At 37.5% G+C, this 27,125-nt stretch overlaps 1 protein-coding gene and 1 long non-coding RNA gene across 5 annotated transcripts in view; one reads left to right on the plus strand and one right to left on the minus strand.

The window, feature by feature from the left end:
* The window catches only part of LOC145552611 (uncharacterized), an 89,293-nt gene that overhangs the window by 11,106 nt on the left and 51,062 nt on the right, over positions 1-27,125 (minus strand). For 2 of the 4 annotated variants that reach the window (XR_014088720.1, XR_014088719.1), the window contains exon 3: positions 1,573-1,659. This is a non-coding gene — a long non-coding RNA (uncharacterized LOC145552611). Of the gene's footprint in view, positions 1-921; positions 1,415-1,572; positions 1,660-27,125 lie in introns of those variants that run through there. The other 2 variants (XR_014088721.1, XR_014088722.1) reach the window with 2 other exon arrangements.
* LOC103468907 (neurexophilin-1) overlaps positions 3,567-27,125 on the plus strand; it is a 30,212-nt gene continuing 6,653 nt past the window's right edge. The window contains exon 1 of the mRNA XM_008416291.3: positions 3,567-4,296. Coding sequence (XP_008414513.1) covers positions 4,240-4,296 — 57 coding nt within the window. The 5' untranslated portion in view covers positions 3,567-4,239. The remainder of the gene's footprint in view (positions 4,297-27,125) is intronic.

Consider the following 27,125-nt stretch of genomic DNA (forward strand, 5'->3'; position numbering starts at 1 on the left):
AACTTTTTAGCAAGACATAGGTGCTTGTTTTTAATCAATCTCTTCTTAATATTGGTTGTAAAAAAGGTATTTATTCCATTGGCAGATTATTTCACTTATAACAAGACATTTTCCCATGTTATAAAATCTTCTTAAAGGGCCGGTTGTCCCAGAATGCATTGATAAAAACCCACTAAACTGTTAAAATATCAGTGAGTTGCTGTCTGTTTCAATATTCAGTATGGAGGTGGAATATGTGACATTTTAAATAGAAATCTGACTTTTCTGTCAGATTGAGTTCTTATTATGGGGATTATTTTATCCAATCAACAAATGTACCCAAACTGAAGGCTGATTTTTCTAAAACTTTGTTAAAATGTGGGCTGGAACAATATAAAAAAGGAAGTATTTTTGCATATTTGGAGGCATTTTATCTCAGCTTGCATGATTTTCCCCCATACAGAGTTGAGCAGAGACACTAGAGGGCAGCCAACCCTCGTCTATTAGCTATGTAACCTCAGCCTGCATCATTTCACCAAGCTGTCTGTTGCCTGCAGCCCTTCATTCAAACAGAATTACACTGTGAAATAGGATTACGTGTCAAGCAATGCAATGATTGAGCACAATTGTTGTGCTTTGGCAGCATCAAGGAATAAAAAGGAAATACACCAACATGGATATCCGGTTTGTCACCCTGATGTGAGTCGTCAGTGAAACCACATTAAGATAAGTCGATCCTTGGTGTCAAATGATGGGCATCTTACCATCCACACTTCTTCCTGCTTTTATAAAGATTTCTTTTTTAACCAAAGTAAAAAAAAAAAGAAAAAGAAAGAAATAGCAGTTCCTTGTCTGGTTGATGCCCAGAGAGCATCCAGACTGAGTTATTGCCCTATAATTATGTGCAGGAGTGAAAGTGTGTGTGTATAAATGAACGTGATCTGTTTTAAAAGGAGTTTTACTAGGGTTGCTGTTTCCTCAGATTGTGGATTTGGGACTGGATCTCCCTTTATGGGTTGCCGTTCCCTCCACAGCCGAGCTGGCTGAAGAGGCTGATTCGAATTATACAAAGACACGTTTAGCAAAAGAAAGATAATCAAATCAGAACCAAAACGAGGGGTGGAGATTAAGAAAGCTTCTCAGCCTCATATTTCATCAACATCTCCTGCATGCTGATGAGCCGCGGGTTGATGCGTCTGCATGCAGGCAGGATTGAAAAAGACGAGTCTCTGAAAGCTTCCCGTTTCAAAACCTTTGATGTCTTGGTCAGTCTGGATTGGCGGGGCGGCGGTCTGCAGCCTCAGAGGTCAGGTCCCCTGGTGTGACCCCTGAGGAACCAATTAACCCCTGATCTGAGATCAATTAACCCATGCTCTGCACCTCAACAGGATAGCATCAATAAAGAGAACAAACAAGTTGAAACACACAGTCCTTCCTGAAAACAAAGTGTGAAGAGAAAACCCTCATCTAGTGTTTAATTAAGCAGAAATTTAACTGTTGAGAGATGACCAACCTGTGTAGTGATATCTCACATTTCAGTTCATTAAATATCATCAATGAACTGAGAGTTACAGAAGAAAGTCTATTACTCACACCTGACTGAGGTGGCGGACAGCAGCTCATCTGAGTCGCCACTTTTGTCAATATCCTCTTCAGCAGAGCTCTGGATCAATGGCTGCCCTGAAACGACGACAGACAGGCTGGTTATTATATGTACGTTGTGACAATGTGTGGGAATCACAGGTTGATGAAGAAAATACTCAAGACTTTGTGATTTCTATGGATTTTATTTTGCAACTGCAAGAGTCTTATTGGGATCTTGCGTTGTGGACCAACACAACACAAAGGAAAAGGATGCATGCTATTCAATTTTATGCTAATAGAAATCTGAAAAGTGTGTTGTACATCACTGAAAATAATGTAATGTGTCTGTAATTTATACCCAACTTTAAACCCAGCTGTTCTGTCAAATCTTCAGAGGTTTGTAGAGAACAAACTGGATCACGAAGACCGAGACACAAGAAGGTTGATAAGAAGTTTGACTCAAAGTTAGTTTATAAAATCACATCCCAAACTTTTAACAACTCCAATTTGTGTCATCATCCACAAATCTACCAAGACACCTAAACTGATGTCAGGATTAACAGGAAAAACAGTCACTTTTCATTTTATGTTTTTATTTCATTCACACAGTACAAAATATTAAATAATTCATGTAACAAGGAAAACTTGTTGACCCTTTGCAACGACGTCACTTAATCATTGGAGGCGCCATGACGGACGTCGGAAATGAGGATGGGAGTGTTGAACAGAGCAACTGAAGCCGTTTTCTAAAGTTGTTTTTGCCAGTTTATTCGTGGCTTCTACTTGTTCGAGTCGAGCTAATTTGTCCTGTAAAGTAACACACCTGATAGGAGCTCTTAGTCGGTGGCATTTACAAAAACTGGAAACAGCTAGCTTAGAAACGGATCCATACCTCCTCCCTCCTGACGTGTTGATCAAATTACCGACTCTGCCTGAATTCACAACATATGATTTATATCATTACGTCATAAACAGCGTTTCCCCTTAAACCGGAGCAGCATTAAAACCGTACAGAAGACGAGATGCTAACCAGTTTTTTCTATACATGCTAGGCTACATGACGGCACTGTCTCCATGGTTACTGACGGTTAGTCGCGGACCTTCTCCATAATGCGACATGTGATGTCCTTCTAATCACAGTTAGTTATAAATATGAACGGTAATCTTACCTTGTAAAAAAGTGTTCACTGCTAATCCGCGGTTACACCGAGAGCTGCCAGTCATTATGACTGACGGCTGATATCCATCACCGCCGTCTCTTTCCCCAATAAAACCACAAATTTGGTTTCCATTCTGTTTTTTCTCTATAGCTGACCCCGCAGCGTCCTGTGACCATTTTTAACGCGAGATCAACTAAATAAAGGCGATATTAGGCCACCAGATGTGCGGTTTTTGACAGGTTTTACAGGAGCGCATCGGTCGTTTTGGCGTCCATCATGGCGGAGTTTCGAAGAGTGGCATCACGTGTCACTCTTCAATAATATCTACTCCCTATTCCCATGAAAAGAAAATTCATTAGACTATTACAGACAAAAAAAAAATAAAAATTACACACAAATACCACATCGCTTTATTGTAATGATTTTTATTAGATCTGTTTCACCTTTAAAGACACATCATGTGGAAGAAGATGCAAATAACTAACACTTCACATCACACAGAAACACACTCCTCGACATGGTGGTGGTGGAATCATGCTGTGGGGATTTAGCAGAGACAGGGAAGCTGATGAAAGGAGCTAAATGCAATGAAATATGTCTGCAAAAGACTCCAGAGAGAAGTGGTCTCACCTTTCACCCCACAGAGCAGAAATGAAATTGTTTACTTCAATGTTTATTCATGTGCTGATCGCTACTTATACTTTTGCGAAGCATAATGTATTCACTGACGGAAATGTATGCAGGAAACTACAGAAGAGGGCACCTTTGGGTTAAAAAATGCTGGAATAGAGAAGCAGCTCAGAAAGGAGAGCAAATTCTTTCACTATTGACTGGAATAAGTAAGAGATGGAAAAAAGTACCTGGAAAAGGTGAAGACTGAGAAGGGAGGAGAGTAATTGAGACAAGGGAGGGAGGGAGAAAAGGCATCTGATGAAGAGGGGGATATGCACAAACACACACTCTCACACACACACACACAGGGAGAGAGGGAGAAAAGAAACTGTTAAAGCGTCTGTTCGCCGTTGCCAGTCTCAGCATCGCTCAGTTTGTGCAGGAGGCTGCAGCTCCTTCCCTCCAGGATCTCTACCAGCATCACTGAGCAGATCTGAAGTCTCTTCACTCTCAGCTGGGATCACTTCATGATTTCTTCCTCTTTCCTTCCTTTCTTTTTGTTTTTTTCTTTTTGGTAAATGGATGACAACAGCCAACCGTATATAAATGGATTTCTCGCAGCTGAACTAATTTGAGTTCAAACACGGGATCTGGAGAGGCGGGGGGAGAGATCAGACAGAACAGGGCGCTCCAAGTCAGCTTCTTCTTCTGTGTTGTTTGTTTGCGGGAGCAGCACTTCATTGTGCCTTGGATATGGGACCGTGCGTCAGCCCAGCGGGATCCGGTGCCGTGGGAAGAGCGTCGTCCTGAAGCAGGAAAAAGACCCTCTGCTGGGTTTTCTTCTTCTTCTTTGATTCTAATTATTCTCTCGAGGGAGGGGCGGCTTTGAGATTTACGCGCCGGAATGATGCGTCCCAACCGCGGCTTCATCCTGCTCCTCCTCAACGGAACCGCTTGTTTGGTAAGAAAAGAGTGGGAGTGGGCAGAAAGTCACACTTTGCTTTCCACGCACCGTTCAGTGTTTCCCCCCCTCATGCGTGGCGCACTCACCGTGAGCTGCTCCGTTTCGATTTGAACCCACAAAAACTTCACAACTTATTCAAATATGACAGATTTGCGTGAAATATGCAGCTGTCTCTTTGTGCCAACATGCAAACGGAGTCATTGTCTGTTTTGTTTGGAAGCTGAAAACGCTGATTTTTATGTTATTTTTCTAATTAGGCAGAGAGCAGGGCTGAGTTTGGCTCCGGACGGGCAGCTGCGCTGACATTATTCCCAGGAGGATTACGGCGCCGAGCGCCTTTCTGGTCCCGACCTGCCATTCAGTCTGATGTTTGAGCTCTTTCACAGCGAGGCGACACATTATAATATGGTCACGTAAAGTGCAAAACGATGGTGAAAATGGAAAACTTTTATTTTGTAGACGCACGTTTTATTTACCAAAACGATCAACTTACTTCTTTGTAAACAAAAGAAGAAAAAAAAATACACATTTTAATTCAAACTAATTGCAGCATCATAATCACACAGTGTGACTGTTGAACAACGACCCAAACCGTTTGACTGGTGAATCCAAAAAGGCAAAAACTACAGAATAAACGCTGCCATCCTTACATAACCTGCAATCAAATTTAAATCGCCCACTCCTCTTTCATGCTGAGGGACTCAAACGCAGCGTTTTAATGAGAAGACGGTTCTGGATCCACTGGAGGAAACTTGAAAAACATGGTTGTGTTGGGGAAACCCCTGGGCTGCCTGCAGCTCAGTCATCCTGGAGCCCAGGGAGCCGATGAAGGATCTGCTCCGTTCGCTCATCATGACCTTGTGATTGAGATTCTTCTGATTTGCAGCAGTAGGAAAGTTTTTCCCGCTCCCTGAAAATCTGGGAAGCGTTTCCCGTTTCCTGCTGCCTTTCTCCCAGTAAAGTGACAAGTTCTGTGCGCTTGTCGTCTTTCATCCCTGGGCTTTTTTTTTCCTCTCCTTCCTGCCAGACCGTGTATCAGACTGAAAACATGACGTCTCTCAGCAGGAGATCTGCACTAATTCATTAGCTGTGACATTGATAAATTAGGAAGGAATTAATATATTAAGTAATTCTTTTATTATGCAGCAGAGGAGCACTTAATAATATAATCACATAAGCCCACTCTGCATTAAAAATTCTGATTTGGATTATTTTCTGTAGTAATTCCCAGACAGGCTCCGTCTCCAGGGATCCTTCGCGAGCGACGTCTATTAATACAAGGTGCCACTCGGCTTGTTGTTTATATGATTAATGATGTGTTTCAAATGCTAATTCTCCCTGTTTGAATGGAGGGTTATGAATAATCCAAACCATCTGAGTTGTATAATTGACTGCTTGAGAAATTGTTTATTTTTGGCAGCGTTTTGTGTTATTCTTCATCAGTGAGCTCTCTGGATTTGGAGCGCCGTCGTGCATATAGGAAGACGATAATCTGTGGAGATTTGGGATGATAGTTGGGTATTTAGCAGCTCCAAACACAAACCAGACATTTCACATTTACTATGAAAAGTTTTCAGCTTAATTTCCCACATTTAAATCCCACTCATTCCCTTCAACTTGTGGGTTTATTTTACACTTTCCGCTCATATCACAGAATGCAGGAGTTGTGGATCAATAATCATTAAACACTAGATCAATAAGGCTTTACCAGGCCTTGTTTTACAGTTTGACCTTTGTTTTTTATTGTCTGTTGTTTTCAATCCAACAGACATTAAATTAACTTATATAAAGCTCTAATTTTCATCCATTCTTTTTAAAAAGAAGTAGAAAATAGTTGCAGCTGTTTTGCTGATTCTGAAACGAACAGAAATCCTAAGAACGACTTTGACCTGCAGTTCAGTGATCAGAGTTAAAATCAGGTCATTTTATTTATACAGCACATTTTCACAAACACGGCAATTCAATGTGCTTTACAAGAATTAGAGGAAGTACAAACAAAATAACATAAAAATAAAAAGTACTCCACAATTTACAAACTAATAGGAGTTTCTCCGGATGAACAGAAAAGTAAAAGTATAAAACTGCATCTTCTTGTTTAATAAGAATAATTTATAAACTAGTCTGGGTTTCTCTGGATTCTTGTTCTGATAAAACTAAATGTTGCTTCTTCATGTTTGGTAGGACTAGTGAAGTATATTGAGTTAATTATATTTAAAAAATGTGGTTATAAAAACTATCTGATCTGGTTGATCGGTGCATTTCTAAAAAAACAAAACAACAAAAACAAACAAAAACAAAAAAACTTCTGGTTTGTCTGTTGAGCAGCTGTGGAGTTAAAACTGTTCCACATGTCCACAAACCCACAGCTTGTAATCAGGTACAGTCAGACGCAGAGGTGAGCAGAAAGAACAGCAGAATGGGTGAAAACAGGAAGGTTTGCACATCTAAACCTGTGGAAAACCTCCTGGGAAACGGTCTGCAGCCGAGAGCTGCACGCACAGCAGAGAGCAGAGCGGTTCATGGGATTTGGGATGGATGAGGTTAATTGAATGCGCCTCTCTTTCTCAACAAAATGAGCATCTACCAATAAAAGGATGAAGTGCCATTGAACTCTGCTGGGGAAAACAGGCCGTTTCTGCCTGCAATTATTTCAAGATTGCTCCTCTTTGCCTTGAGACGCAGTCCTCCTCCTATTCAGCACGCCGGTTCAAAATGTTTTTAATCAAACATGTTAACAGGAGCAGAAACCCTGCAGCAGAGGAGCATAACCTTCAGACCCTGCGGCTCCTCCTGCCTGTTCATGCTGAGCACAATGAGGAATAAAATGTTGTGGAAAGAGCATCAGGTTGGCTCGCTGTGGCTGCTTCGTTCTGCGTCTGCTTTCTGTTGGCTAGATTTCATCCTAATAAATCTGGATTTCTGCGTTTCGACAAACCTGAAGGTCACAATGCAACATTTTTATATACAGCTCTGGAGAAACTAACTGCACTGAAAACCTCCTGGTGATCCCACCTGATATTGATCTCTGAACTCCTCCTGAGTTAAAACATCAGTATTTTTGTTTCTAAACGAATATAAACTTTGCTCTCTTTGCATCTTTTTTGCTTTTTTGACCATTTCTCATTTTCTGCAAATAAATATTAAATTTATGCTTGTAATGTCAGACATGCTGTCAGTAGTTCATAGAATAAAAAAAACAACGTTCATTTTACTCAAACATGAACCTGTAGAGAGTAAAATCAGAGAAACTGATCATTTAAAGTGGTCTCTTAGTTTTAGCAGGGTTTTTTTAATCACATAAGACATTTACAAACTTGCACTAAAACTGTTTTATTAATCACAATGCATCATTAAATAAGTAATGTTCAGATACAGAAAACTCTGTGGAGCTAGATTTTAATAAAGTTTATTCAATCAAATATCTTAAAACTAAGAGATTTGGTTAATTCATAAATATCATTAGTTATGTTTGAATGGAGGAAGTATGATTTCAAAAGTGAAACTGCTTTAAAACAAAAGCATGTTGGTACAGTTTGGAAGAGGAGTTGAAAAATACAATACTATAAATCAATTTAAAACACGTTATAAGAAAAAAAAAAAGCTTGATGCAGTTTGGAGTTGATTACGTTTACAAATTATATTAATTTAAAACATGCAGCCCTGAAACTTCATGTCGTAATTATTGAGAAAGTGGCAGATTTTTCTTCTTCCTGCTTCCTTTTCACTCGTTTACAGTGTTTAGTGACTGATTGATTAATTGATAAGTTTGCATACAGATATGTAGCTGCACACTGGGTGTACCCTCAGATTTGAGTGTGAGGTTAAAACGCAGAAGCAGACGGACGATGACTCTAACCACATCGGACTCGCCTCTCCGTTCCGAACTGTCACAAACTCTCAGAGTCACGCCCGTCCTCCTGGCGGGGTCAGCCACCTTGTCCTTACAGATTCGTCCCACACTAAGCAGAAAAATCATCCCAATCCAGAGAAAACCAAACCGTGAACGCTAATCCTGCGCCGGGTCGCTGCTCCGGACCGCTCTGCTGTCAAAGCTCATGAACCTCCTGTCTCCACCGTATGTCCCACACAGATGCTCAAAGGGAAACAACAATCATTCAAGAGGCATTTCCGCTCACAGATTCTGGACATGCTGCTGCACAATGAAACATTTATCTGGCAGAAAACCATCTGACGTGAGTCAACTCTAAAATAAACGGCGAGCGGCGCTGACATGGGATCGCCCTTTGTTTTAGAGCAGCGGTGTTAAACTCATTTTGGTTTGGGGCCAAATCAAGATCCTGAAGGCTCTTAAAGGGCAGTTTATGTCAGAATGCATTGATAAAACCTGATCACAAACTGTTAAAATATCAATTAATTCTTAAAATTACACATTACTGAACATCTTTTCAGTTCCTTCAGGATTTCGTGATACTAAAATCAAGGTGTTTGTGGTTACAATTTGGAAATATATGCGCTTATTTGTGAAGATAAATCTGCCATTTTATTATTTATTGACTATAATCTGACATGTGTTAAGGCCGAGGAAGCCGTTTAGTACAAGTGAGAACGTTTTGGATAATTTTGAGAAAAACCTGCAATAAACTCCCAATTAGGTATTAGCGGAAAAAAGTTGTTGATTTTGTGTGAATTTCTACAATAATTCTCAAGAAACTTTAGGGACTTATTAATATAATCAGTCCTTGTAGATAAAAACTGCATTGATTTGATTGATAACATAAATTCAAGCACACTTAGTATTTAGTCTGGAACCTAGAGGACCACATAAAAAGCTACAGTGGACCAGATTTGGCCCACGGGCCTCGAGTTTGACACGTTTTAGATGAATAAACACAGAAGAAAAATATTTAGAAAAGTCAAAACTGAGACATGAAAACATCAACAGTCTGGTTTTAAACACACAACATTCGACCAGATGATGATCAGACATGAACCAGATTTGTTTACAGAACGACATGAAGGAATCAACAAGGACTATCAAACACACAATACACAGTTTGACAAAACTAACTTATGAGCAAGAGATAGAGGCTTGTTTTAAGCAAACAATTCTTGATATTGATGAAAAAGTTCTGGTTCCATTGGTAGATTATTGATCTACCAATGGAACCAGAACTTTTTCTGCAATATTAAGGAATTATTGACTTAAATGTAAGTTAGTTTTCTTTCATTTCAAGTGTACTAAGATATTTGCACTAGAAACCAGACTAAAAATTTTTGGTAAGATTTTGTTTTTGCAGTGAGGATCTTTGTTTAGGTTAAAAAATGCTAAAAAATAAATGTAAAAACGTCCTTTAACCATGTAATGCAATAATCAATAGGTCAATTTCCCTTCATTGGCTGTAATCAGCACTTCAGCTAAAGTTAAATAAAATCATCAAAACTAACATTTCCAGTTCTTTCCAGGATTTAAATGTATTGACTTTAGTAGAAAAACAAAGTTTGACCACATACTTTGACGCACATCTCGAGATAATTTTGTAGTCCTTTTATTATCACTCTGTCACAGCTGTAAATTAATTAGGCGTTTCGTTCATTTTTATGGTAAATGCATGTTTGTATGAGTCAGAACAGGCCAAAGGTATAAGCAACATTTGCAGCAGTCTGGGATTCCCTGCTGAAAAGCATTTGGATTTACTAATGCAGGCTGTGCACAAATGAGGACACAAATTGGAAATTATTCATCGATAAACCAAATTGATCTGCATCAGTCTCATCTCTGATTGTTTTCATTGTAAACTGAAACTGCAAGCAGATTAACGAGAAAGTCTTTTCCCCACATATACCTGAAACAAAACATAAAAGCTTCCTCTTCCTCTTTCCTAACTTTCCCAAGTCTGTTACAGTTCTTAGAAAGTAAATCAAATCAGATTTGAGTTTTCATACCAGATTTGCCTGATGATGTATAAAAAATGTAAACAATTTTGAGTCTAATTTTAAAGTCAGTGGCGTATGAGTGCCTCTGTAGATTGAAAGAAGGAAAAGGAGGTAAAGTTTGAGTTTAATCTCAGAAATTTTCTATAAAACAATAACAAAAGTATTTCTGTGCTTGGGAGATCAAACATTTGCTTTAAAAAAATCTCAGAAATTTGTGAGAAAAAAATTTGGAATTTAAAACTTGAACATTTTTTACTTTAAAACTCAATTTTTTTTGGTTTTTTTGTTGGTTTTTAGACAATTTCTTGGATTAATCTCAAAATTTCTGAGCTTTTTTCTATCACATTTTTTAATGTTCAAATTTCCTTGTTTTTCTAAAAAAAATTTTTGATTCATCTCAAAATTTCTGAGTTATTTAGCGGAAATGTACTCCTTTATTTCTGAGGGAAAAAAAAATCAATTTTTAATTTCTTTTCAGTGGCCTTGAATGTATGTTTCTGTACATACATTTGATTACAATTGTTAATTTTATCCACATAATTTCCAAAAAAGGCATAATTTTAGATTAACGCCCTAAAAGATAAAAAAAATAATAATAAAATTTTACTTATTACCCCTAAAGAAGTAGGGTTTGTTGACATCATGTCACAATGTATGGTTCTTGAACATTTTCTCGTCTTTTTCTTTCATTTACACAAACTAAGCACTCCCAGAAACAATATGTAAACATGAGGAAGCGGTTGAACCACCTGCCTGGGAGGGTGAAACAGCTGGACTTATTCAGAACCACAGCAGGTGTGACCCCAGAGGGTCACTTCATCCCTCCTGGACCGCCGAGTCGGACCCTCCCTCCGGCTGAAAACTGACAGCTGGAAGCTGTAAGCCGACCTCAGACAGAAAATGTTTACGATTTACTGTGGCAATGCTCCCTGGGAGACAAAGCAGAGGAAGGATATCCGTAGGTTGGCGGTTACAGTGCGCAACTTAAAGGAAAGCGGTGGAACGAGTAGGTGGGACTCCCAGGGGATCCGGATAAACATGCCTTTGACTTTCACACGGAGATGAAGAAGAACAAACAGGAAAATCCTCATTTTAATTTCAGAGCGCTTCAGCTGGAGCTGAGAAGAGCAGAAATTGTGTGAATGTTTCGTGGAGATTCAGAGGGAGTCGACATTAAATGAACTTTTCATTGTTTGAAGATGTTTTGGAAACTTGACGATATTAGAAACGGCGCTTTGGGATCAGGGGATGCGGGTTTATTGAAGGGGGAACGCCGGGCTGTCAGTGGACGGTGGGGAGGGAAACCGAAGCTTTCCAGATGCCGCAGGCGCCCAGGCACACGCCGGCCTCCTCTCAGCGTGACCACGACCGTTTGATACCACACCGCAGCTAGAGCAGCGAGCGAGAGCCCATTTATATTCTCAATTCTCTGACAATCTGTAAACAGTCAGTTCTGCATGGACGGACGCAGAGCGTGCTGTTCACCAGCGCGCCGGCTGGCCGGCCGGCGACGCTACACTGGTTTTCAGGGTCAGAGCAGTGTAGATGTCAAGAACCGACCTGACCCGCAGAGGGAACGTCCAGGGGCTTTCAATTAAAAAAGCAGAGCACAGCCACAGGGAGAGCGCCAGGATTTTGGCTGAGTGCACAAAATTTTACATTGATTTCTTAACTGAACTGAGAATGAACCACTGCAGAGTGAAGGGGAGCAACTATCCCAAAATGAGAAGAACCAAAAAACTTCAGCTTATACCAAGATCCCCACTTTACAGCGAGTTGAAGCTACAATTTAGAATATTTTAGAACATAATATTTTATTTGCGCAAACAGAGTAGGGTAGAGTACCCAGAAATTGTACTAAAGTAAGAGTATAAAGTATTTGGTAAAAAGTACTGAGTAATTTATCATTTAATATTTAAGAATTACATCATCAGATGGACCAAAATATAAAGTTAAGTACATATCTACACAGCAGGTGTGGTACATTTTTTGTGAAAACATATTCAGTGGGTAGAAAATCCAGAAATTGTACTCAAGTAAGAGTAAAAATACTTAATAGAATTACTCAAAGTAAAGATACTCCTAAAAGTACATAAAAAAGTTACTCAAGTAAACGGTAATTGAGTAAATGTAACTAGTTACTACACAACCCTGCATACCAACAATGCAAAGATAAATTTAAAAAGAGCAGCTTTTTGCCCACATCCCCTATGAAATGAAAAAAATGTATATTATGCCAGAATAAAAAAGTCTAATACAACACAAATTTATAAGAAGTGATCAAAACCACATACCTTTTAAAATTAGCATAATTTTAAAATGTTTTCTTAAGGTTATTCCAAAGTGAATCACCTCTATATTTAAGAGCATTTTGCTTAATTGCTGTTCTGCGAAATTGTAAATAAAAGTCTCAACAGCAACTTGTTGAATAAGTGGCGATATCAGAATAGTTAGCAAAAAATCTTTGAAAAACTATTAGCAAATCATTAGCTGAATGTACATATCCACACATAAAAAGAGACGTATAGAAGTTCACATCAAATATAAATAAAATCAAGATTTTTACCGAGTGAAAGTTTCTTAAATCGCCTTCGCTGAATATTTTCTGTTGAAACAATGGCCACAACTGCTAACAGCAATGACTGCTCCTTACCTAGCAACCAAATTCCACGGAAGGCAGAAAGATAGTGACGACAAAACCACATCCTGTGAAGCGCTCTTCAAAGTAAAAGACTTCCTCTCTCCAAAATAAAGCGCTTAAATATGTCTCACTTCACCTTTTTGTAATTATGAAAAATCATATAAAACTCAGAATAATAATAATTATACATATAAGTGTAAATAAGTCACAACTTACATATAAGGATATACAATAAAAGTTCACAAATATAATCAAGATCAAATGAAGAGCCCATTAGAAACATTATTTTTAGACATTTCTTTTGAAATAATAAAATCTTATGGATTGACATGTAGCGTCACAAACACTATTGCAATATATTACTTACAAGAACGGTTAATAAAATAAACTCTACACAAAATATCCATTGATTTTACCATCTTTTTACATACAAATCCAGTATCTCATCAACAACTACTAAGATTTTAGTTTGAGTCACTTGGCTAATTTTAATGCCATCAATATGCACATAAATCATTTGTTTTTTTAAAATATTGAGACAGTTGGTTAAGCGTCAAACCATTCAGAAATATTAGACAATTGTTCATTTGCTTCTCCTGTCAGGACAAATAAATCGGAATGTGATATTAAAAGACAGACTGTGTGGATGTGGAGTTTTCAAGCAAAGAAAGGATTTTGGTTGCATCAGAAACAGAGAGGCGTCGATCAGACATTTACTGGCTTTCATGTTTTCTTTGAGACTCTGACATAAGAGGAAAAACAAAGCAGAACATTTAATTCTGCAGTAGCCAGGAAACGTTTTCCTCTTTAAAATGTTTAGATGATGATATTTTCTGGTGACCCCCTCCAGAGGGTTGGGGGTTAGTGGCCGGTTTTTCTGTTCACTGCAAAAAAAATAAAAAATCTTACCAAGTATTTTGGTCTAGTTTCTACTCAAATATCTTAGTGCATTTGAAATATGAAAAAAGAAACTTAAAAATAACTTAGGAGCTTGTTTCAAGTCAATAATTCCTTAATGTTGATTAAAAAGTTCAAGTTTCATTGGAAGATTATTTCACTTGTAACATGCAGGAAATACATCTGTGAAATAATCTGCACTTTTTCACTAAAATTGACTTAAAACAAGTTTTTATATTTGGCTTAAAATATTTTTGTAAGCTAGTTTTTCTTATTTTTAGTGTACTAAGATATTTACCATAGAAACTAGACCAAAATTACTTGGTAAAATGTTGTATTTTTGCAGCGTGATAATCAATATTTGAGAGATTCACCTTCTCCTAGCATTTTTCAGATTATTTCACCTACAAGGCATTTTTCCAATCATATAAGTGAAATATTAAGCAATTCTTAACTTAAAACAAGCATCTACATCTTGCTTATGAGTCAGTTTCGTCTTATTCCAATTGTATTAAGATATTTGTACTAAACTAGACAAAATAAACTTTGTAACATTTGGTGAGCATTACCTCGTCTTCTGAGCTGAATGTCTCGTTGCAGCTCTTTTTTATTAAGAAGGAATGTACGTTAAAGTTTTTTTTAGTTTCATTTCTGGATATACTGCTGGTGTTAATATTACATTAAAGGCTTCAATCAAGTGAGTTCAATCAGACGCTGCTTTGCCCTGGACTTCGCGGTAAAGAGTCGGGGCGAAAGCGTCCCCTGCCGCCACTCTCCATCCTGCTCACACCGCCAACTTGTCGATATCATATAATGTAAAAATTTGATAGGCAATTCAAAGCAAGGCTTCATTCTGAACATACGAAATGAGCTCGGCTCCCCGGGGAGCCGCTCGCACACCGACTGAGCGTGTGCAGAATGAGCCGGGTGAAAGGGTTGAGGATGCATAAAGACTGGATGGATCAGGGTGGGGGGAAGAGTTTCAAATAAAAAGACTCAAGTCACCCACGGCAGACCTTAAGCTCCCGTGACCTCAAGAAGCGAGAGTAAATTATTCATTGAGAGTCAAATGGCTTGTTTCTGGAGAAATTACCTTTCTCTCAATAACCTCTTCTTAGATCTACACAAGCCGGCGGAATAATTAGGCCACTGCCACTTTCAGACTTTAATCATGTAACGGAGAAACCTCCTGCAGTGAGCATATTGCATCTGGAGGGGGTGAGAGGTGTAAAGAACGAGGCAGTGATAGACACAAAAACCTTAGCTGCTTGTGTTTTAATAAAAAATGTATGCCATTTAAAAGATGAAGGCTTTAGGAGGAAAGCGGAGCGGTTACCGAGCGTGTCGGTACACAGCCCAGGCATTTGTTGTGCGTTCATAAATCATTTAACCTGACTCCAAGTGTTTTTGAATGAGCGGAAAAGACAAAACAATGAAAAGAACAACTGACACACATCACAACGACACTGTAAAACATATGAATGTGGTTTAACTTGAACATGAAAGTCCACCTGCTGCCTTAAAAATGACATTTAAGTCAACAAGATAATAGTTTTGGTTTTTACTCAGAAATTAAAGTTCATGAAGTTGATTTAACAACGAGAGACAAGTTGTCTAAACATTGTTTTTAAATTCATTAATCAGGAATTGTGAGTTTCAACTTAATGCTGCAATTTAAACCAAATATTTCACAAAATGCAAGAAAAAACTAGCTAAATATCACACATTTCTCTGTTATCAAGTTAAAATAACTTATTTTACTTTAGAATAATTTCAATTTGTTTTGAATTGCGTGAACAAAATTTCTGATCTGATAATGAATTTTATTAAACATCATAATGAATTCAGCTCAGAAACATTTGGTGTGAACAGAACATTAAAATAAACATTTGCCTAAATAAAACACAAGAGTCGGATCGATGCAACGCACTTCCTCCTCAGGATAGAAAAACATGCCGCTAAGCATTCTGGGAAATAGTTCCCACTCCTGTCCTTTTCTTCTTTCAGTTTTTTTTTAAACTCTAGATTATTCAACTCTAATAAAAAATTAACACAACTTACTGCTGCAAGTTTATTTTTCACAAACTCACAAAATCTACAACTCGCTAAATTCATTTGCCTTAAAAAGCAGAAGACAGTAAACACAACTAAATGCAGCTGAAATGTTTTACAGTGGGAGGAAAACCTTCAGACCATCATGTTTCATTTTACTATATACATTTTTAAAACACGGTGACAGTGCCATGATGTCAATATTCACTTTTTCTGCAGCTCAGGCTTTGATTCCTGCAGTGGAGATGCAGGGAGGTGCATGTAAACGCTCCACTTGATCACCAGCTTCGTCTGTCTGTCTGTCACTTGGTGCTCAGTAAACAGCAACTGCCGCCATCAAACACGTTCACTCTGGAAAGTTACACTGCTAAACATCCTCCATCCTGGACGGTTTGCCGTTTTTGTTGCTTTTACAATCGTCATGATCACAAAACTTTCATTGACATCATTTTCAGTTTGATGTCAATAAATAAATATGCTAAATTAATCAGTGTTTGGATAATTATTCATCTCTTTAAAAGAGGCTATGCAAAATTCTAATTTTTGTACTTCCATTTTGGTTTCCATCTTAAAAACCAGACAAAAACACACAAATATTTCCAAATTGTACCACAAAACTTTGATTTTGATATTTTACAGTTGTGATCAGGTTTTATCAATACATTCTGGCACAACCGGCCCTTTAAGAGCATTCATGATCTTGATTGGCCCAAAGATGAGTTTAACACCGCTGCCTAAAGGGACAGATGTGATTAGCATCAATATTCAGGAAAGCTGTGGCAATTTAACGATGGTCAACTGTGGGGAGGAAGTGTGAGAGAAAAGTTCCTCACACTGTTACGAGCCTGAACTGTATTAGTCGATACTTCATTTCGTTTATTTCAATTCTGATTTTCCCATTTGAACCTCACGACTGGAATTCAGATTGTGAATTGCAAAGTCAAGGCTTCATTCTTCATTCTTCCTGAGTCTACTGTTGCCTTTCTATACAATCTGTCCGTTCTATTCTGGCCTGAAATCAACAAGACATGTTTGTCCAAGAAAATCAGTGGATATTTGCTCTTTCTCACACCAAACTCTGTAAACTGGAAAGGTTAGTTTCCAGTAAATCAGCAGTTTCTGAGAAAAGCGACAAACGACCAACAATCATGGCTCATTCAAAGATATGTTTTCATTCTTTGACCTTGTTGTTCTCTTTGGATGTTAGCAAGTCACCATATCTAGGTAGCTAAATGCATTGACTAATTCCAGATTAGTGGTGTTAAGTTGTACTTAATTAAGTGGTGAGTAAGCTTGTATTACATTTCATTTTTATTTAATTTGCATACTTTCTTGGCATGTCACATATATGAAGCTGAGGCAATGCCAGCCAAATTGTTTGTGTGTTGTGAACATGGATGGAAAAATGGGTTAAAATTGCTTCTTTATCGAAATCAGAATCTGTAAAGTTGCTTTTGATAGATTCCCAGCTAAATGTTACGTGGTTTATGAGAAAACAATCTCTGAGATAAATAGGAATAAAATGGCCAAACTTCAAAAAACCAATTAAAAAGTAGGAGTTCCATCGTCAGATTATTTCACTTATGGCAAGACTTTGTTCTCATGTCACATATGTCAAAGTCAAGGCCCGCGGGCCACATCCGGCCCGCAAATCAATTATCTATGGCCCCTGAATGATATTTAATTACTATGAGAACCGGCCCGCAAGCCAGAGCCGCCCGCTCGTGTTTGCCTGCAAACACTACATTTCCATAATGCAACGGTAGCCCGCGAAGTGACTACAGCGCGCCCAAACGGCTTCATTATTCATCAGCTCAGAGCCTCACCCGAACATTGATGAACTTGTACAAAAGATGAGACACCTCCAAGTATCAGGCTCAGCCTCAGACAAGTGAGCATCACAGAGCAGTAACGTATTTTCAGTTTATAAGTTTCAGTTAAATTTTTACATTTGTTTCTACAAGACGTGATTTTTCTTTGAATGAAGTATTGTTTTGTCTGTGTGCCATATATTTTTGTATTTTATTTTATTTTTTGTATTTATTTTCAGTTGAATGGATTCAGGTAAAATTGCAGATAAGAGCCATGAGAAAGAATACAACTGATTTGATTTATTTTTTACTTTACTATTTGAAAGCAGTGATCGGTAGGATCATAGAGCAGCACAGTAATGCATTTTCAGTTTATAATGCATGCACTTTGATTTATGCATTTATCTTGATATTAAGAAACATATTTTGTTTTTAAAAACAATTAAATTTGTTGCTGTTTGCCTCTTGAAAAATGTTTTCCCTTGAAGTTACTGACAGAGCCATAACAAAATATTGCTTTATTCATTTAATCGTTAATAATACACTCTGTTAGGTCTTGGTTCAATAGGCTATGTGCAATCATTTCAATATGTTTTAATAAACATTAAACCAGTCCGGCCCTCGGCTTGTAGCAAATTTGTTTTTTTGGCCCTCTGTGTATTGACTTTGACATCCCTGCTCTAGATTATTCAACTCTAATAAAAAATTAACACAACTTACTGCTGCAAGTTTATTTTTCACAAACTCACAAAATCTACAACTCGCTAAATTCATTTGCCTTAAAAAGCAGAAGACAGTAAACACAACTAAATGCAGCTGAAATGTTTTACAGTGGGAGGAAAAACCTTCAGACCATCATGTTTCATTTTACTATAATACATTTTTAAAACACGGTGACAGTGCCATGATGTCAAATATTCACTTTTTTCTGCAGCTCAGGCTTTGATTCCTGCAGTGGAGATGCAGGGAGGTGCATGTAAACGCTCCACTTTGATCACCAGCTTCGTCTGTCTGTCTGTCACTTGGTGCTCAGTAAACAGCAACCTGCCGCCATCAAACACGTTCACTCTGGAAAGTTACACTGCTAAACATCCTCCATCCTGGACGGTTTGCCGTTTTTGTTGCTTTTACAAATCAGTCATGATCAACAAAACTTTCATTGACATCAGTTTTCAGTTTGATGTCAAATAAATAAAAATATGCTAAATTAAATCAGTGTTTGGATAATTATTCATCTCTTTAAAAGAGGCTATGCAAAATTCTAATTTTTGTACTTCCATTTTGGTTTCCACTCTTAAAAACCAGACAAAAAACACACAAATATTTCCAAATTAGTACCACAAAAACTTTGATTTTGATATTTTAACAGTTGGTGATCAGGTTTTATCAATACATTCTGGCACAACCGGCCCTTTAAGAGCATTCATGATCTTGATTTGGCCCAAAGATGAGTTTAACACCGCTGCCCTAAAGGGACAGATGTGATTAGCATCAATATTCAGGAAAGCTGTGGCAATTTAACGATGGTCAACTGTGGGGAGGAAGTGTGAGAAGAAAAAGTTTCCTCACACTGTTACGAGCCTGAACTGTTATTAGTCGATACTTTCATTTCGTTTATTTCAAATTCTGATTTTCCCATTTGAACCTCACGACTGGAATTCAGATTGTGAATTGCAAAGTCAAGGCTTCATTCTTCATTCTTCCTGAGTCTACTGTTGCCTTTCTATACAATCTGTCCGTTCTATTCTGGCCTGAAATCAACAAGACATGTTTGTCCAAGAAAATCAGTGGATATTTGCTCTTTCTCACACCAAACTCTGTAAACTGGAAAGGTTAGTTTCCAGTAAATCAGCAGTTTCTGAGAAAAGCGACAAACGACCAACAATCATGGCTCATTCAAAGATATGTTTTCATTCTTTGACCTTGTTGTTCTCTTTGGATGTTAGCAAGTCACCATATCTAGGTAGCTAAATGCATTGACTAATTTCCAGATTAGTGGTGTTAAGTTGTACTTAATTAAGTGGTGAGTAAGCTTGTATTACATTTCATTTTTATTTAATTTGCATACTTTCTTGGCATGTCACATATATGAAGCTGAGGCAATGCCAGCCAAAATTGTTTGTGTGTTGTGAACATGGATGGAAAAATGGGTTAAAATTGCTTCTTTATCGAAATCAGAATCTGTAAAGTTGCTTTTGATAGATTCCCAGCTAAATGTTACGTGGTTTATGAGAAAACAATCTCTGAGATAAATAGGAATAAAAATGGCCAAACTTCAAAAAACCAATTAAAAAAGTAGGAGTTCCATCGTCAGATTATTTCACTTATGGCAAGACTTTGTTCTCATGTTAGAAGTGAAATAATCTGTCAGTGGAAATATGACTTTTTCTTCCATATAAATGAATTATAGATTTAAAACAAACACCTTTATGTTGCTTAAAAGTTGCTTGTAAGTTAGTTTTGTCTTACTTCAAGCATACAAGAAAACAGACCAAAGATACTCGGTAAGACTTTGTGTTTTTGCAGTGAAAACTCTGTGCTAGCTTCACATGTGATGTGTCAAGACACGCTGGGTAAACATCGTGTGCATCCAGCTCAGACTGGAGGAAACTCTGCATGGTCTGGGTTTGCCCACTGGGATAAAGATGTGAGACTTCTCAGGAATCTTTCTTTACTCCAGGGAAACCTTGGAAATACACAGAATACATATATATAAAGAAACAAAGTGTGGGTATTATGTAAAATGTATTTATTTGAGCTTTATGTCATTTTATAATGTCACTCCCTCATCAAAACCAGTGTTGTTTTGATCCTTTTATGCATGTTTGATAGATTCTTAAATTCAGCTGTGCATAAACACTTCCTCTCACAAACCTGGAAACCAATTTTCACAAGCTTCAACCTCTAAATGTTTTATATAGAGAGCTTTGATAACTGAATAAAACATAATTACTTGATTGCGTTACAAAATGACACAAAGAGCCTGAGAAATACATGATACTGCCCCTGTAAACAGGCTCAGTAGTTCAACCAAGCTAACAACCATTTTATTACATTAGCTATGCATAATTCGCAAAATACAAACTGAAAGGGTTTGAAAAGTTCGTAAAACAAAACCTTAAAAGAACTTGAAAGTCTGATGAAATATTAAAAATATATATATATTTTATTTAAACTTAATGGAGTCCAACAGAGACAATCTACAACAAACTACAACACAGAAAACTACAAACAAGGTTGTTGTTTTTTTTAAGCTAAACCAAAACAATGCATCTTCTCGAAAGCGAAATGTAATGAAATGACAACATTTAATCTCAGTAATGTTCTATATCTGTCTGTCACCAGACTCTGTAAGGCAAATCGCAGATTTTGGTTAATTCAGCCTCTGATTTGTGCGTTATATCAACAATGTGCATCAGTCGCCAAGGGAAAAAGCGTTAAAACCGGGTACCTGTCACTTCAACAGGCAGATTACTGCCAGTGGAGCAGGAAGGCTTATGAGGACGGCTCTCCTCCTGAACTTCCTGCTGGGAGAGAGGCCCGCGGCCCGCCTCACTGAGCCTGAGTGACTCACAATTACCACAGCGACGGAGCCACAGTCACCTCCCCTCCTCTCCAGCCGTTCCCCTGACTCACTTAGCGCACATGACAAATGATGACAGAATCACCCCGGACCTCCGCCCCCTCTCTGAGCCCGACTGCCCGTCGCCCACACTTCGCCTGCAGTGCTCAGAGCCCGGATAAGTCTCGCCAGCAACGAGCATGAAACGCAGCAAACTTACGCTGCTGACAGGAATTTGCTCTGGCATTTCCAAAGTGCCATTCCACCATGTGTCTGGCTGATTTGTCACTGAAGGATGACTTGCTTCGCCCTGTTTGAGTGATATAAATACCCAAATCGCATATGTGGAGGGTAAATATTTGCGAGTTAACCCTCCACACCACCAGGGGGCCCCCAAGAACACCAAGCTAGCATGAGTAGCTTGATTTTGTATATACAGCTCTGGAAAACAATAAAAGACCACATAAAATGATCAGTTTCTCTGATTTTACTTTTTATAGGTTTATGTTTCAGTAAAATGAACATTGTTCTTTTATTCTATGAACTACTGACAACATGTCTCCTAATTCCAAGCAAAAAATGTCGTTTTTATTTACAGAAAATAAGAAACAAAAACACTGATGTTTTAACTCGGGAAGAGTTCAGAAATATGAATATTATTCCACAAAATAATAATATCTATATTACTATTTGGTGGAATGACCATGAGGTTTTTAGTGGTTTTTACTTTCATATAATTAAAATAATATGAAAAACTTTAACACTTTTTTAAAAAGTTTGCTGCTCTTGTAAAGTTAAAATCAAGGGTCATAACAATACTGACATGTAAGCTAATTACAAATGATGCTAATGACAGCATAGAGTATTTTAGAAATGATAAACCATGTTGGTATTGAGGGGGCCGCTTGGGGCCCCAAAAAAGGCTAGGGTCGGCCCTGCAAATCAGACAACTTCAAGGTTTGATGATTAAAATAATGTGTGCGCATGCACTTTAAAACATTCTGTTAAAGTGAAGAAATGCATTAATCTTTTACCCTAATAAAAGAAGACTAAACTCTGAGGTTATTCTTTACCATCTCAATTTGCTTACAGAGCAGAAGTTGGAGGACTGCTGATGGTGATACCACAGCTCATATACTTTACTAGTTAAATGCAGGGAGGCAAAAGAGTTGTAGCAGTATGCAGTTTTCCCTGGGTGAAGTAAAAGCAGCAGAGCTTGTTAAAATATTAACAGAAGAAAACTGTTTCTGCACAGAAACGGCACATAATCCAATATACATCTTTCAACATAAACAAACAAACATGCAGCTAAAACATAAAATCCAATTTGACTGCAGAAACAAATGTTTTTTTTTTCTGTAGAAGTCGTTACTGTAGCAGCTCAGGGTTTTCTATCAGCCGTAATAAGCTCAGACTAACATTTGTCTTTCACAAAGACGCTGCGTTCTGAATCCGACACCTCCAGTGGTGCCAGACACTTAAGTCTCTTCTGTTCAACAACAGCACAACACTCGCTGCATCGCTCCTCAGCTCCTCCGGCTCCACAGAATAATTACAAAATGGCCCAAAATGTAACGGTCAGTTTGAGAGAAATCAAACCGCTTCTACAGCTGCAGAAGGAGATTTTGTTAGAAGCAGCAGGAGACAAGTGCAGTTATTGGAGACAACAAATCAAACATAAAGTAGTGCATCAATGGAAGCCCTGGCTATGAAAGATTAGAGCCACTGGAAAAAAAGATTCTGACTTTTTCTCTGCTGAGAAAAAAGTCAGAATTTTGAGATTTAAGTCAAACATGTCGGGGGAAAAAATTCAGAATTTTGAGAAAAAGTCAAATTGTTCTCAGAATTCTGACTTTAATCTCAGAATTCTCACCTTTTTTTCTGAATCCTGCTTTTGTTGTGCATAATTTTGAGTTTTGATCTGCAATTTTAGACTAAGTTCAGAATTTTGAGAATTCTGGGGAAAAAAAGTAAAACTTTTCTCAGAATTCTGACTTTTTTTCCCTCAAAATTCTGAGTTTTGATCTCAGAAGAACAAAGTCAAAAATTTTGGAAAAAAGTCAGAATTTTAAGAATTTTTTTTTGAATATTGCAAAAAAAGTCAACATTTTCTCACAATTTTGACTTTTTTTCCCTAATCGTAGAAGAATAAAGTCAAAATTTTGGGGGGAAAAAGTCAGAATTTTTATAGTCAGAATTTTAGTGGGAGAAAGTAAAAAAATACACACACACACACACATATATATGTATATATATATATATATATATACATATTTTTTTTTTCAGTGGCCCTAATCCTCTTCCTTAGATGGCAATGATGTGTCAAAGTATTTTTGGGCTCCTTTTTCTGTTAAAACTATTCTCAAATAATAACTTTTCCTCAGATAAAGCACCAAACCCCTCTGACTGAACAGGAAGTAGTCGTTGTCGGGGTTGTTTGGGTTCCTGTGGGGAATCTGAAGGAACCCAGCGGCCGTGTAGCGCAGCGGCGGCAGCAGGCAGGTAACCAGAGCAGAGGCCGTCTGGCCTGCAGAGCTCCCTCAGGAATAAATTCAGATTAAGAAAAAAAAAACGGGAATCCTTTCTACTGAGTCCAAACACGAGACCACAACCACATCACCGGGAATCCCTTTTGTGGAACTTGAAATGCGATGCCTATCGTTATGAAAGGAAATACATGTTTTTACAGCGACAGAAAATCAATACTACTGACTGACTGCGCTGCAAGTTAACAAATACAACTGAGGCTGAGAAAGCTGCAGAAAATGGAATAGAAATGAGTCAGACATAATAATCCTGACTAAGCCTGTATAAGGAAGCCCTGGCAGTCAAGACAGTCACTGGATCAGAGCACAGACAGCGATGCATGCATTATGTATCTCTGTAAAATCCACTCAAGTGAAGCGCACACACATATTACATTTGCATCACTTATTGTTTGCATTCACACAAATCAGATTTCACAATGTATCTGTGTGTGTGTGTGTGTGTGTGTGTGTGTGTGTGTGTGAGTTCTCCAAATCAAAAGGATGACACAATGCTGAAAACTTCCCTGCGACATTAGACAGAAGCTACCTGCTAATAGATCATTACCGCTGAATAATTATCCATTACTTCGCTCACACATTTACACTCTCTTCACAAAGCTACTGCTGAGTGCAGCAGCACCATCTCCTCTCCTCCTCCCCCCAGCTGATGTTGACGTCTGACAGCTTTGTTTGAGAGCCGATAGGTCTTTTTTTTTCTTTAATTAGAACACTGGAAGCCGTAATTGGACATTACACTTTATTCCCGGGCCCTCCTGCCAGCCCAACTCCCCTTCCTCCAACTCTCTGATCCTCTGATCGCAGTGCGTAGAAGCAGAAGAAACTCTCCAGAGTACACGGCGTAATGTGAGGGTTTGACGTAAAAAGAGACTGAAAAATGCACAACAGTTTGTGTGACAAAGCAAAACAACTGTGGGGAGAAAGATAGTAAAAATTAATAATAATGTTTTGTTCTGGGTAAGTGCACAAAGTTACACACATCTTCATAGTGCACTGCAAAACACAAACTCTTATCAAGTAATTCTGGTCTAGTTTTTAGTGCAGATATCTCAGTAGACTTGAAATAAAACAAACTAACTCCAAAGTAACTTTTCAACAAGATATTCTAGTTTGTTTTAAGTAAATAATTCTTAATATTGATGAAAAATACATGTTCTATTGCCAGATAAATTAACTTTTAATATGGAGAAACTTGTTATAAGTGAAACAATCTGCTAGTGGATCTAAAACTTTTTCATCAATATTAAGGAATTATTGACTTCAAACAAGCTGTTATATGTTGCTTAAAAGTTACTTTTAAGTTAGCTTGTCTCATTTCAAGTCAATTATTTCAACATATTTGCAGTAGAAAATAGACCAAAAACACTTGGTAAGATTTTAAATGTATGGCAAGTTATCAATTAATGACTGAATCTAAAGTTTCTTAAAACCCTGAGATTGTTCTTGTATCAACAGAAATGTTGCTCTTTCAGCAAGTTATCTTGCATATGATGAATTCAGGATTCATCATATCCTGAATTTAAAAAAAGAAACATCATTATTTTTCTGTATTAGATGCTGACTGAATAAACAGAAAAATGTAACAAAAAGAACCTCTTAAGTTGCTGAGCAGATGAACAGGAGATAAAAATAATAAACTATGTGAACAGAGATTTGTTCATAGATGTACTGTCTGTGGTTGCTCTTGAAGAAATGTTTAAACTTTTCTCCATGAAGAGAAAAATTTAATAACGCAGAAAAATCTATTTTTCTGACGTTTTTTCCCCACCTTTGTAGCAAATACTAAATTTTGTTTTGAGAAGTTGACTCTGCTCTACCACCATTAAGGTGAAACACAAGGAGTTTGTTGAGTGTTTAGATTTCATAGCAGAACTTCATAAAGTGAAATTTTCATCCCACACCAGGTTTTGTTTGAACCATTTCTCGTTTCCATTTGCCATCTTTATTCTGCTATGAACTGACGTGCAATGTAAAAAAAAAAGAAAAGTAATTTAAGGTAAATTTTACTGTATTTAAACGGTTAAATTCCTTGCAACCAAAGCTGTTGGTATTTTACTGTAAATTACACATATTTTGTTTTTTTTAGTGTGGATTCTCTTAATGTTTTGGTGGATAAAACCAAAAATGAATCTTTGGGTACGTTTGTCACTAAACTGCACTTTGCATAATCTGTTAAACTGAGACTTTTATTTAAACACGGTGATATTACAACGACGTCAACAGCTACACATAACCATCAATAGAACTGTGGGACAACAGAAATATGTGACAAACCTTTGCAAGGTGTAAGAGATAAAAAAAAAAAAAGATTAAATACTAAAATTAAATCGTGTGTATCAGAGAATGTTCTGTCAGTAAAAATAAGATTCAGCAAATGGCCAAGCTGTTAATGTACATGTTTAGTCTGAGAGGATAAGTCAACCTGTAAACTTCTGCTGTCAGAGAAACTCAGAGCGTTTTGTATTTAAGGTTCTTTATCGTTTTATAGCCTTCTGAAGAAAATTGCCCCTCTAACAACTATTGATTCAGCTGAACCAGAGTAGAGCTCTCAACATTTACTTTGATTCCTGTAGCAGCCCAGAGAGCTCAGGGAATTATGCTGCATCTTCTCCTACAGTTAAGGTAAATAAAATAACATAATTTTACTGATAAATGTAAAAATTCTTGGTCTCATTAATAGAAGGTCACAGTGAACATGACTTTAAAAATGGTCCTCAACTCTAGTAGAAACTACAACAACTCAACTACAAGCAAAAGTTGCTCAGTTAAAAATTTAGTCTACCTAAAGGTACCAAAGTAGTTACTTTTCTAAATACTAAAGTATTCAAAAGTACAAAATTATATTATCTTATATCTGTGCATTGCTTTCCATCTCATCAGGTGTAACTTACTGAAACCACCTGATGAGACATTGAAATGTAAAACCGCTCTGCTGCTTCTAAAAGTCTACACTGTCTGCTAAAACTTCACCATAAAAATGCAAAACAAAAAAGAGCTATTTTCATTTTTTTTTTGTATTATTCAAAAATGTTCTCACCCATTAACTAAATTTAAACGCAAAAGAAAAGAAAGGACTTTCTTTCTTACAAACATGAAACCTTGAGCTAAAATCTGGTACGCTGGTTTCTCCCGTTGAGTTTCTCTAATCGCCTCCAGAGTTTTGTTAGAAAACCAGAGTTCAGGCTGTGACTCTTAACGATGTAACTCCAAATCTCAGGTGTGAACGGCGACTGTGATTGGTTCTCCTTCTTTTGAAGAGCATAGCTTGTGGCTAACTATGTTTTAGTAAAGAAAAACAGCGACAGTGGACAACAAAAACCAAAAGGAACGAGTGACAACAAGCATCATAGAAATATAGTTCAGTCAAATGTGTAATATTCATCTTAGGCATGTGATTCTTTAAGTTCCCTAAAAAATAAATA

The sequence above is a fragment of the Poecilia reticulata genome, chromosome 8 (assembly GCF_904066995.2).
Source record: "Poecilia reticulata chromosome 8, P_reticulata-male-v2, whole genome shotgun sequence".
NCBI lineage: Eukaryota > Metazoa > Chordata > Actinopteri > Cyprinodontiformes > Poeciliidae > Poecilia > Poecilia reticulata.